The sequence below is a fragment of the Anser anser genome (assembly GCF_964211835.1).
Source record: "Anser anser genome assembly, chromosome: 19".
NCBI lineage: Eukaryota > Metazoa > Chordata > Aves > Anseriformes > Anatidae > Anser > Anser anser.
The window spans coordinates 7,905,784-7,918,105 of record NC_139740.1 but is presented as its reverse complement, the minus strand read 5'-3'; the positions used below and the strand labels follow the sequence as shown (position 1 = coordinate 7,918,105).

The 12,322-nt window shown below is 58.8% G+C and overlaps 2 protein-coding genes across 4 annotated transcripts; one reads left to right on the top strand and one right to left on the bottom strand.

Moving 5' to 3' along the window:
• Window positions 1-194: 194 nt before the first annotated feature.
• GALK1 (galactokinase 1) lies at window positions 195-4,186 on the bottom strand. The gene is made up of 8 exons (XM_083805565.1): window positions 3,962-4,186; window positions 3,293-3,482; window positions 2,875-2,994; window positions 2,220-2,355; window positions 1,660-1,841; window positions 1,369-1,519; window positions 823-985; window positions 195-404 (listed from the first exon to the last, which is right to left on the bottom strand). Exons 1-8 carry the CDS (start codon window positions 4,118-4,120, stop codon window positions 333-335), a joined length of 1,173 nt encoding a protein of 390 aa, XP_083661691.1. The 5' UTR covers window positions 4,121-4,186; the 3' UTR covers window positions 195-332.
• LOC310884145 (uncharacterized protein) lies at window positions 2,686-12,225 on the top strand. Of its 3 annotated transcripts, XM_083805557.1 has the most exons (17): window positions 2,686-2,899; window positions 4,872-5,269; window positions 5,524-5,631; window positions 5,741-5,813; window positions 5,933-6,089; window positions 6,172-6,217; window positions 6,797-6,855; window positions 6,934-6,969; window positions 7,979-8,031; window positions 8,291-8,423; window positions 8,508-8,704; window positions 8,794-8,839; window positions 8,941-9,006; window positions 9,594-9,653; window positions 10,388-10,470; window positions 10,898-10,992; window positions 11,859-12,225. In XM_083805557.1, the coding sequence occupies exons 1-17, from the start codon at window positions 2,802-2,804 to the stop codon at window positions 11,891-11,893; spliced, it is 1,743 nt and encodes a 580-aa protein (XP_083661683.1). In that variant the 5' UTR covers window positions 2,686-2,801; the 3' UTR covers window positions 11,894-12,225. The 3 variants fall into 3 exon arrangements, 2 of the variants coding, with proteins under 2 accessions (XP_083661683.1, XP_083661682.1); XM_083805556.1 differs by having other exon boundaries at window positions 8,291-8,704; XR_014574058.1 differs by lacking the exons at window positions 8,794-8,839; window positions 11,859-12,225 and having other exon boundaries at window positions 8,291-8,704; window positions 10,898-10,952.
• The last annotated feature ends 97 nt before the right edge of the window (window positions 12,226-12,322 follow it).

The window sequence follows — 12,322 nt, the reverse complement described above, 5'->3', positions numbered from 1 at the left end:
TAAGCCCTCCACCCACACCAGCAGATGCAGGATGCGCTCCCGGGGCCTTCTGCCAAGCGCTCGGTGCCCGCAGCCCCCCAGGCACTACTGGCATGGGGGGGTTACACCAGTGTGAACAGGAGATCCACCAGTCCCTGCTGGGGAGAGGTCCCCAGAGTCCTTGGTGGCTCAGCTCGGTCCAGGCAGGTGCAGAATGACCGTGCAAATGTTTTACTTTTATTAAGCAAACGATGCAGGCACACAGCTTGGCTCCCTGGTGGAGCGAGGAGAGTGGCCGCCATTCCTCTCCCAGCAGGGACACGATCCCAGCACGGACGAGGTGCTCGCTTCTTCTACAGGGGCAGCACCTTTGCCCCATCCGAGGGTTTGGAGATGTAGAAGGTTGCCGTGCCGCTGTACTTCTCCTAAGGGACGAGAGGAGCAGTAAGCGCTCGCTGCGCACTGAGCTGCTGGTTTCAGAGAGCATTGGTGACAGCACTAGGATCTTCCCTGGGCTGCAGCTACCAGCGTTGAGCTCAGCATTGTTTATGGATTATTTTTCCCTAGGTAGATTTAGCTGCCCCAAAGCTCACCTGGCACCTTTTTGCTCCTTTTCTTGATGTAGTAAAGCCTTTCTACTGTGCTCTGCAGCCAGCACAGTGCAAACTGCCTGGAAGAGCTTAGCAGCATTGGCAGACACGGGGATATCCCTGTGCATGAGGGCTGGGCTACCCTGACCCTAACTGCCTTTTAGGATCACAGCTTCAACATCATCACAGGCCCATGCCTTGGTGTGTTTTGGGGATCTTTAAGCCAATCTCTGGGCACTTTTCTGCTGTGTACCTGGATGTGTTGCTGGGCCCTCTCTGCAGCCTCGGCCACCAGCAGCGTCACCGTGCAGCCGCCGAAGCCTCCTCCTGTCATCCGGCTGCCATAAACCCCATCGACCTCCAGAGCCGCCGCTACCAGCTCATCCAGCTCTGGGCAGCTCACGTCGTAGTCGTCCCTGGAGAGAGGAGACCCGCGGTCGGCCCCACGCTGCACCACCACCACAGCAAGAAGGGCTGAAACACGTCTCAGTGCGCCCACAGCTATAGCAGCAACGTGGGGTGCCTGCAGACCCCAGCCCAGTGCTTTTCCTATAAAGGCACGCGTTTATAGCAGCGAGGTGCTCTGGCTGTGAGGCAGGGAACCCTGTAAGGTACATGACCAATTGGCCAGGGGATGTGCAGAGGTCTCTGGGGCTTCTTCTTAAGCTGCTACAGGCTGAGCTGGGAGAGATGCTGGGCAGGATGGCCCTGGCTGCCCCTGGATGCTGCACTCACAGCTGAGCAACCCCCAAGACCAACACCAGCACCCCAGCCCCAGCCTGCCCCAACACATCCTCACCGCAGGGAGTTGTGGCTCTCCACCATCAGCCTCCCGAACGTGCCGTAGTCCCTGTCCTGCAGCGCTCGCGCCGCCTGGACCGTGCGCTCGATCTCGCCGATGACGTGCCTGGCACGCCGGTACACCTCCTCGCCCAGCCGGCCCCTGGCCGCTGCGGGGACACGCGCACCCCTAAAGCAAAGCCCCGCCAGCTGGGGAAGGGGGAACACGGCCGTATCCTGCGACCACGTTTCCCTGCCCCATCACACTGCCCCACAGAGCAGCCGGAGCCGAGGGAGGCCCCGAGCCCACCTTCCAGCTCGGCCATGGTGGCATCCCGCAGGCTGGCCTTGCCGAGCGCCGCCGCCGCCTCCTGGCACTGCCGCCGGCGCGTGGGGTACTCGCTGCCCGTCAGCATGTGCCGCACGTTGGAGTTGGTGATGAGGACGGCCAAGCTGGCATCGGTCAGCGGGACGGGGACGGTCTCCAGGGACCTGCAGCGAGAGAACAGCGCGGGTGGCGTGCCCGTCCCCGCTGATTTCTCTGGTGAGGCCACGTGGCACGCAGCCTGTGCCTCGCAGGGGCAAAGTCCGTGTGGTTTAGGATTTCGCTTGAGCAATTATCTGCTTCCCAATTATTAGGCCCAAATCAGACCCTCATGACTTTGTAGGAAAGCCAGCCCAGGCACGAGGGAAAGGATGCACAAGGGAAAGGATGCATGAGGAGGAATTAAGGCACCTTGGACTAGCCCCAGCCCCGTGGTGAGATTTTGGGTTGGGGGTTTAGTGCCACCCTGCAGCTCTGTTTCATGGTCATAGGATCAGCTCGTCCCCAGCCCCAGCTCGCAGGCACGTGCCCAAGGAGATGCTGACCTGCAGTCGATGAGCAGCGCGTGGCCCTCCTTGCCCATCACGGATATGAACTGGTCCATGATCCCGCAGGGCATGCCAGCAAACGTGTGCTCCGCTTTCTGGCATGCCAGCGCCTTGGCCACCAAATCGCCATCGTCTGTGCCAGACAGGAGAGGGGCAGGGGTTAGCAGCGCTGGGATGGTCGCCCCCTGCCCTGGAGCAGGGTGAGCAAAAGCAGCAGTAACGGTTTGCTTTTGTTGGGGTTCACCAAAGAGCAGCCATCGTGATTTGCACCCTACAAAGTATCTCGTGCGGAGCTGCCCCATCGTTGCTGTGCAGCCCCTAGTTTGCCCTCTGGAGGATTTTCCGTTTGTGGGACATGGGGAAATGGAGCCCTGGGTGACACTGAGTGCTGCACACAGCTGTGGGATGGGGTTTGTTAAAGCATCATCTGCCAGCATTTGTGGCTGCATCACTGCAAATCACCTGCGGCAGCCTGGGGTCCTCAGATCCAGCTGGCTCTGATAATTTGCTGTTTATATCTCAGCTGGCTGCAGCTGTGGCTATTCAAAGGAACAGCAGCATCTCCTCGAGGGCTGCAGGATGTCTCTGAGGGCAGCCCTGACTCTTGCAAGGGAACAGAAGCACTGGAGACGAGGACCAGCAAGGACCGTACCAGGGCAGAGCTGCTGCAGGAAGGTGTAAGTAGCCACCTCCAGAGAGGCAGAACTGGAGAGGCCACCGCCGAGGGGGACATCGCTGGCTATCACAGCGTTGAAGCCAGGCACGGGACCACCTGTGGGAACAGAAGGGAGGAGAGGGGCTGTGAGCCCCCCGTAGGGCTGGGGGCTGCCCTGCCCCACAGCTCCCGGGGGATTCATCTCCTAGCAGAGAGGAGCCCTTGTTTGATATTCCATTTTTTAATGCGTGATGACCCACAGAATGGGTCTGAGCTTCCCTGTGCCCCGGTGCTGTGATCCTTGTAGCTGCAAGCACCTTTACTGGAGTCTGGTCCCAACAGCAGCTGCTCCAAAGGGGCTTTTGGCACCCGCTGGCCTTGAGCACGTGGGGAGCGAGGAGGGCTCCGGCCTTACCCCGGTAGTGCTGGATCACGCCCTTGACGTAGTTGGCCCAGCGTGGCTGCCCGGGGCTCAGGGGGCTGCTTTCGCAGGGAGCCGGGAACTGCACCCTGTGGGGCTCGTCCGCTGACTCCGAGGTGGTGAGGATGGAGATGGTCCCGTCCTGCGTGGGGGAGCCCGCCAGCACCGTCCCCAGCTGCAGGGCCTGGTGGGGGGGGGACACAGGCTGAGCACCAGCCCCCTGGAGACATCCCCCTTGGTGGCAGGGGACAGCGGGGGGCTGCTGCCCCCCACACCGATGTCACCCAACAAGCATTACCCTCAACTCTGCCCACGCGCCAGCGCCCAACATCTCGGCTGGTCTTAGAGGGATCCCCCCAAAAAAATCCCGGCACCCAAACGCTGCGCCCAGCCTGGGGGCAGCCGGGGGGGCACCGCGGGGCCCAGCTCAGCAGCAAAACCTCTTCCTGCAAGACTTTTGGGGAAGTTTCTTGCCCGGTCCGTGGCCTCCCAGCAACTCCCAGCTCTGGGGTTTGCTTTGGGGCGGAGCTCGGCCTCCTTGCACGCCCCAAGGAAGCCGGGCGGCCCCTGCCCGCCTCCAGCCCCCCCCAGATCCCTCCCGGGGGACCCCGCAGGGCTCGGGGGAGCTGCGGGAGGGGCAGCTCGGAGGCCGGGCGCTCTTACCATGGGCAGCACGAAGCCGCCGTTGTAGTCGGTGTGCTCGCCCAGCAGGTTCACCCGCCCGGGGGCCCAGGCCGCCCCGGCAGCCGCAGCCCCCCCGAAGGCCGCCCCGTACGCCCTGCAGGCGGCCGCCAGCAGCGGGGGCGCCCCGGGCCCCGCCATGGCCGCACGGCTCGGCCTGGCTCGGCACGGAACGGAACGGCCCCGCTCCGCCCCGTCGGGGGCCGGGCTCGAACCCGCGGCCCTGAGGGCGGGGATGGGGGGGGCCGGGGGGGGAGCAGGGGCGGGCAGGGGCCGAGCTATGGGGGGGCAGGCGCTGGGTGTGTGTGCGGATAGGCCGTGGCTGCCGATAGCTGCGCCAATCTCTGCGGGTTTTAAAAATAGATATTCCTATATCCATGTATACCTCCTTATATCCCTGTATATGTCCGTGTATACATCCCTATATCCTTGTATATATCCCTATATTCGTGTATATATCCGCTTATACATCCTATATCCTTGTATATCCTTATATTCGTGTATACATCCCTATATCTATCTCTTCAGCCTTGTATATATCCTTACATATCCCTATATCCTTGTATATATCCCTATATTCGTGTATACATCCCTATATCTCTCTTCAGCCTTGTATATATCCTTACATATCCCTATATCCTTGTATATATCCCTATATTTGTGTATACATCCCTATATCTATCTCTTTATCCTTGCATATACCTTTATACATCCCTATACTTGTGCATACATCCCTATATCCACATATGTATCCTTATACCCTTGTATATATCCCTACATCTGTGTATATATCCCTTTGTGTATACATCCCTATATCCTTATGTATATCCCTATCCCAATGCCTATATTTTGCTAATATATAGATAGACTGACACGTATATACACCCTTCAGTCTCTGTTACGTGCGTTTGATGCCTATACAGCACCAAAGCACGCTTTGTACAGGTGTGCGGTTACGTACGCATATACACGCCGACGTCTCTGCCATACCTCCGTACGGTAACGCCCACCTCTGCCTCTCATACTTGTGCAAATATACACCGACGTGTGTACACAAGCCGACGTGTCACGAGCGCGTACGGGTGAGGAGGTGCGTGCAGCCACGTATAGGTGTGACGGGGGCTCGCGCACCCACCGTGCTTGTGGCTGAGCCGTGTCGGGTGGCACCTGAGCCGGGTACGAGCCCCCTGGGCCAAACGGGGTGCCGGAGGTGCCCGGTGCCTCCTGGTTGTGTCGCCACACGCCCAGGGCTGATGGCCGGGAAGGAGCCGCTGCTGAGCGCCCTCAGAGGTGAGCGTGGCCCCCGGGGTTCCTCGGGGTGGGGTCTGGGCAGGGGGTGCTGCGTTTGGCCCTGCCGCAGCATGACTTGGTGTTTGCGTTGGCGCTGGCCGTGCCCATGCCTTGTTATAGGGAAGTTTTCCAGTTTCTGCCTGCTACCGGGGTGGGTCTCACCCTGCTCACACACCGGGCACCTCCCACGGCACGCACCCAGGGCCACTTGTTCCCCAGCAGCACCCAAGGGTGCTGATCCTCCCCTCCTGCAGGTGAGGTGCTGCGGCTGCGGGAGGACGGGGGGCCCTGCACGGACACCTCACCTCACCTTGCTGCCGTCTGCCAGCTGCTGGAGAGCGTCCTGCGCAAGGGGCTCCGACGTGAGTGTGCCTGGGCACCTGCATGGAGCAGGGGCACCGGTGTCCCCCCGTGTCCCCCACATGCAGCCAAGGCCCTCGCGCTCTTCTTGTGGCTCTTCTTGTCCCGCAGAGCCGGTGTGGGGCTTCCGGAGACGGGATTATTGGCACTGCCTGGAGCAGCTTCCCCAGGGGGACGGCGGCAGGTGAGCGGCGATGGGGACGAAGCGCAGCCGTGCGCCGCGCTCGCCCCAAAACCCCCAGCTGCAGCGAGGATGCTCCCCGAGGGCTAAGCCCCAAACCTCTTTCCCCTCTCTCCGAGCAGGCCGAATCCTCTCTCCCTCAGCATCCAAAGAGCCGCGACCTGCTCCAAGGCGCTGACAGCGCAGGGCCATGGCCGCTGCTTCCTGCGCTCGGCGCTGCAGGGGAAGGTGCTGGCGGCGGCCCTGCGGCAGCTGGCGCGCAGCCCCCGGCTCCTGGAGGTGCAGCACGCGGGGACCCCACGGGACGGGCACCTTCGTGGCTCCTTGTAGCAGCCTCATGGCGCCTCTTGCTGTGTTTCAGTTCTACGACCCAGCGAGCTCCATCCTCGGCAATGAAGTCCTCCTGGGTAATGGAGCCTGCTGCTGTCAGGGGGAGAAAGGAGCTGGTTGTGATTTGTTTCTAAGCCAAGCTCAGTGGTAAAATCTAAACAGGCCGCTGCAGTGATGGAGAGGGAGGTGGAAATGTTTAAAGAGGGCTTGAATCAGTCTGAGGTTGGTTTAAGTGTCGTGGGGCCAGGCAAATTGCTCCTGAAGTGTTTTCTGTGCTAGATTTTTTGTACCAAGGGTGGTGATGGAGGCACGCTCCGAGGGGTGCCTGGGCTGCCTGGCCATGCAGCCGTGCTCCCTGGGGGACTGGGACTGGCTGAAAGCCTTTCCTTAAAATCCGGAGGTCAATAACACCTAGTTAGCCGCCCCTAAATGCCTTGTAAATCACGGCTCCTCAAGGAGGCAGACGAGGGCACTGGGCACTGCTCCTGGCAGGGGTACATATGGAGGGTCTCTGCCTGGAACATCATTAGTTACACTGAAAATGGCTTTATTTACATGAAAAATGCTTTATTTACACCTCGGCCATTCCCTGTGAGGCTGCAGCTGCCAGGGCCCAGCAGTGACACTGCCTCTCCGTCCCCTTCCTCCCTGTGCAGAGCCGTTCCTCTCGCTGGTGCTGGTGGTGACAGAGATGGATTTCTCCCTGGATCTGCAGGTGCGGCGATGAATCGGGTGTGGGGGCCCCGGCCCCTTCCCCGCCGGCCCCAACGGCGCCGCGCTGCTTTGTTTGCAGAACTGCAGCTTCTTGGACGAGAGCTGGCTGCTGCCGGTAAGAGCTTGCTGCTCCCCGCTGCTGCCTGCTCCAGCCCTTGCTGGAATGTCAAACTGGGAGAATAAGGAATTACTTGGTTTGGAGGGATCGCCATGCAACTCTCTGGCCATCTGTGGCCGTATGGAAACTGGGTCGGGCTCACTGGCACGAGAGGAGCTGCCCCTGTGCTGAGGTCGGATCCTGCCGGGTGCCTGCGCTGTCACCAGGAGCCAGATCCTGGCATCGCCTTGGGCGTAAAACCAAGCCAAGGCAGCACTGAGGCATAAATCATTGACACAGTTTCCCCATGCTCCCTTCTCCGCTTTATTGCCAAAAAAAATCTCCATTTTTCTGGGCTTACATGCAGAATGCGGGTCACTTGATTTTGCTCTCATTTTTGCTCGCTGTAATATTTGTGCATTTGCACAGAGGCCACAAAGAGCAGGGATGCCTCGACGTCTTCCAAAATTACACAGCATCCCTCTGTCACCTGTTTTAACCCCAAAGCAGCCCCGAGAAGCTGCCGGAGGCCTGTGTGTGCAGGAGGCAGGGCTCCCGCTGGCTTTCACGCACTGCTAGCCACGAGCGCTCCCGGCCGCCTCTCGGCTCCCTGCCTAACGCGCCGTGACAGCGAGGGCTGCTGCGAGCTGCAGCATCTTGGAGAAGGGGCAGCGGCATCCCCCAGCTGCACGGGGACACGTGGGGAGAGGGAGGGGGGCTCAGAATTCATTTATGGGGCTGGCTCTTTGCTTCAGGGTCAGTTCCAGGCAGATTTGTATCCCCTCAGTCTGGGCACGGTAAATGAGGAGGGTGAGCGGCCACCAATGGTCCCTGTCCGGCCTCAGAAATTAGGGACCAGCCTCTGTGGGCTCCCAGAGCCTTGCTTTGGTGTCTGGGCCAGAAATGACCCACAGCGAGGGGTCCCTGTGCTGCCCCCTTGTCCTGGTCATGCTGGAGAGGGAGCAGGAGCTTCTTCGGTGTCCTGTGGCCACTGCTGGGGCTGCTGTCACCAGCCCCTCTCTTGCAGGTGTGCATCACTTATGAGACGGTCCCGTGCCGAGTGCTGGGGATGGTGATCAGGTAGGAGCCCTCAGTCCTCCTCCTCCAGCAGGATCTGGAGGCCCAGGCAGGCAAACCGCCCCAAAAAGGGGAGACAAAGACCCCTGAGAGCAATGGAGCTGAGGCTGTCTGGGGTCCTTCTTTCCCCCATCATCTCAACGTCTGCGGGGTGGATTTTCCCTGCCTCCACGTATCCATGAAACACCGCTGATGGTACTAAAGGGATGAGGGGATGGGGATGGGTCCTAGGGGCTGAGCCGTGGCTCGGCCGGACCCACAGGTACGTGGACGGCCGAGTCTTTGTCACCGAGGTGCTCCCCGAGAGCCAGGCAGAGGTGGACGAGGTGGTGCTGGCCGGTGACGTCCTGGACGAGATCAACGGCTGCTCGCTGCGCAACGCCTCCAGCGGGCAGGTGGGCAGCACGGGGGGCTGGCACGTCCTCCCCTCTGCCTCCCCTGCCCGTCCTCCCTCTGCTCCCCTCCATCCTCCCCTGCAGGCCGGGGCAATGGTGCAGAAGCTGAAGGGACAGCCGCTGAGCTTCCGCGTGCTGCGGTGGCGGTGGCACGATGGAGAGGTCTACGAGCCCCTGCTGCCCTACCTGAAGGTCCTGAAGGAGAAAGAGCCCCGCTTCCAGCTCCAGCGCCGCCCCCGGCGCCGGGTCGAGAGGGAGACGAGGAAGGTGCAAGGGGGCAGGTGGGCACTGTGGGGGGACAAGGGGGGGCTGCGAGCATCTTCCCCAGCAAAAAGCAGCAGGAGGATGTGCGGGGTCATCTTCTCCCCAGGCTGCTCTACAACCTGCGGTACCTGGGCCGGAGCGGCGTCGGGACGGTGAGGAGACGGGCAAGGACGTGCCCGTGGGTTATTTGTCTGGTGGGTGTCTTATGTGCAGGGGGTGTTATTCCTGTTACTTCCTTCCTGCTCTGTTTCAGTTTGGTGGCAAGGAGGTGCTGGAGTGGGCCATCCCCGCCGTGCTGGAGCAGCACTCAGCACCACGGGTGAGCAATGGGGAGCGGGGCGTGCTCCCGCTTGGAAAACGCGGGGAGGCTGGACCTGGGCGCAGAGGTGCTTTTGGGCCTGGGTCGCTGTTGTTAGAGCCTTCAAGGGTTGGTCATGGAAACGTTCGGAAGAGAGAGCATTGGGTGGTGGCAAAAATGGCAGGACGGGGCCATGGCTTGCCGGGGGAGAGGACAAGGCCAGCCCGTGGGTGCTTGCCCTCTGCTGTTCCCATGCTGGTGGCCTTGGTGCAGGGACCTGGCTGTGATGCTGAAATTGTGTTGTGGATCCATGATCCTTGGAAGAGAGGATGTCTCTGCCCCACCCTGCCTTTTTTTTTTCTCCTTTTTTTTTTCTTTTAAACCCACATCTGAAGCACGGTAAAGTTAGTCTCTTAATTTGCACTCTCTGTCTCCTCTTTTGATTGGTGGATTTTGCCACCAGCAACCAGAAACTTCTTGGAAAGCCGTGCTTCATCGCGATTCATTGCCTCTGCTTTTGAATAATCTCTGTCTTGCAAGTGTCTTATTAAAATAGAGCTCAGGAGCTGTGATCATTGGGGCTTTTTTTTTTTCTTTCCCCCATTCAGGAGGTTTTATTTGATGTAAAGGAAACGGAAATCCTCGTACAAGAGAAAGCTTCTTCCAAGGTGAGTGAGTGACAAGCACGAGTAGCTGAAACTTCGCAGGATGAGCTGGGACCTTGGCCCCACTGGGGGCCAGGGTGCACGGGGCATTGTGTGCAGAGAAATGGGAATATGTCCAGCTGCTGTGGCTTTTTGGGTGACAGCAGTTGCAGGAAAATCTGGTGGCTCAGAAGGTTGCTGCTCCCAAGGCACGAGGAGCCCCGCTGCAGGGTCCCTGAGCAACACATCCCCAGCATCTCTTTCTCCCACCCACAGGGAATTTCAAAACATGGGTAGAGACAATGGGGGCCAAAAAATAGGGTTAAAGGTTTTAGGCAGGTTTGCCACCCACAAAGGCTGTTTGAACACGGTTTTCTGAGCCGGCCATGTCCATTCCCATGCGGGATGTGTCCCAGGGTACAATCTGTCTGCAGGATCCAAAGGGATGCTCGAGGAGCTGAGCGTGTTGTGCAGGCACAGCCTGGGCTGTACGCATGGTCTGGTGCTGAGCAGCCACGTGCTGTGCAGGATTGATGCCCCTGGAGTTTTCTTTGTCTTGGTTCTGGCTTGTGTGTAGAGTATTGCACCTCGCCTGCCTGTGGTGGTGTTGGAAGGGGGCTGCTCGGGTTTGTATGTGTGGCTGGGGCTGTGCTGCTCGCTGCAGGGCAGGGACACTGCCCAGGGGAAGGAGCAGCCCTGGGGACAACGCAGACCAGCGGCAGCACCATGCCCCAGCCTCCCCCTCGTTCCCTGCACAGGTCCTGTTCCGCTACCTCTACCCCGAGGTCTCCTGCGTGGGACGCCGCCGGGAGAGCAGCCATTTATTCGCCTTCTGCGTCGTGTAAGTGTCACCCGTGGGCTGTGCGGGTCCTCGACATGCAGCTGTCCCCGACCCCAGGGCGCGAGCATCAAAGCGAGCAAGGGTGAAGCACTTGCGGGGGCAGGCAGCAGAGCCCCCCAGCAGTGAGGACCCGGTGCTGTGGGACAAACGCTCCCCCCAGGGCAGAGCCTGGCTTGAGGAGCCTTGAGGTCATGGCCAAACCGAGCCGTGTGCGGTGTGACCGGTGTGGAGACGCAGCGCCAGCGTGGCAACGCTCTGGCCAGCACGGGGTACAAGCAGTGGGGCTGAGAGTGGGCACGCAGCGGGGGTGTGGGTCCTGGAAACACAGCGCTGAGTCTGCCGCGTGGCTGCTCGTGCGACTCCAGGAGCTGGCGCTCAGTCACTCCCGAGTCCTGGCGCTCTCTAATGCATGCGTTTCCATATTTAGCTCGTCCCCGGAGAGCCCCAAAGGGAACACGTTTGACTGTCTAGTGTTCGCATCGGGTTCTGAGCAAGAATGCGAGGAAATCATCAAGAGAATTGGTAAGGGAACATTTTATTTCTTCAGATATAATTACAGTAAAATGTGGAGTACCAAGAATTGCTATTCCATGCCACCACATGCAAGATCTAACAATTGCTTTTGTTGAGATTACTAAGATGAATAGATACTTTGATAGTTTTTTTTTTTTTCCTTTAGAACTGCTTGACAATTATTTTAAGAAACAGCTTCTAGGCATACCCAGATGTTTCATTGTTTCCACTAAGTACTTGGAGGAAACTTTTGTTTTCTAGGGATGTTATTTTACAACATGCTTTTCCTCCAGGAGCCCAGCCTGCTACTGCAATTTAACACCAGATCAAGTATTAATAAATCCCATCACTTGCAGTTCCTATTTTTAACCAGCCTATGTACAAGCTTCCCAAGTTAGGTGGCTCCTGGGCCACCACTGACCCCTGGTTTCTTGTGGGACATCCTTGCTCGGTGTCCCCTTGGAGGGCTGTGCCCGGCAGGAGGCACCTGCCCCTGGTCCCTGTGGGATCTGCAGCCCAGCTCTCTCCCCGTGCTGTTACCCAAAAACCTGAAGGCAGCTCCTGAGGTAGTCAGCTAAAGGTGCTGAGGTGGTAACAGCCCCCTCTGTTCAGCTTCCAGCCAGCCCTTGAAAACAATTAAGTTCACAATTTAGGTGCGATGAATTCTTTTTCCCTCCTGGTTTAGCAGTGAGGAAAAGCGTTGTTTAAGATCTAATCTTAGGTCACTTAAAATCGTATTTTTAGCAGCTCTGTGGCAGTTATGATAATGATCCTAACCAGGGGCCGCGTTTGTTCCAAGTACACTCGGAGCAGATAGGAAAGGGTGTTGAGGAAGTTGTGTAAGAGCCCATGGTAATGAGCACTTGTTTCTCCAGCTGCAGGATTTAAACACACCGAGTGGTTTGTCTGATAAGGGCCAGCCCTGGCTCGAGCCCTGTGCTCCCCCCCTGCTCTGCTGACCCAGCTCAGACTTAGCCCAAAACTCAGCCCCCCAGGCAGCACCCCCTGGGGTGAGACTTGGGGTCCAGCTCCCGTGCCTGGGGTTGGAGCGGTATTTTTGTACTTTTGGGACGCTGTTGTAGGAGGAAGTGCTGTAAACGCATCCGGTCTTAAAACAATTGCATGCGAGGCCAGTGTTGACTTACTGCCTCCTCTTTTGTATAAACAACTCCTTTTCTTCCTCCCCAAATGCCTCTTTCTCTGTGGATTTTTTTTATTGAAATAAATCAAGATGGACTAGCTTAAGCTACTTCCTTGTGCAACTTCTGTCTCAACTTCAGCCTTACCAGCATATCCTGTTCTTTAAGAAGCGAGGACAGCCGGTCTAGCAATTCCCATT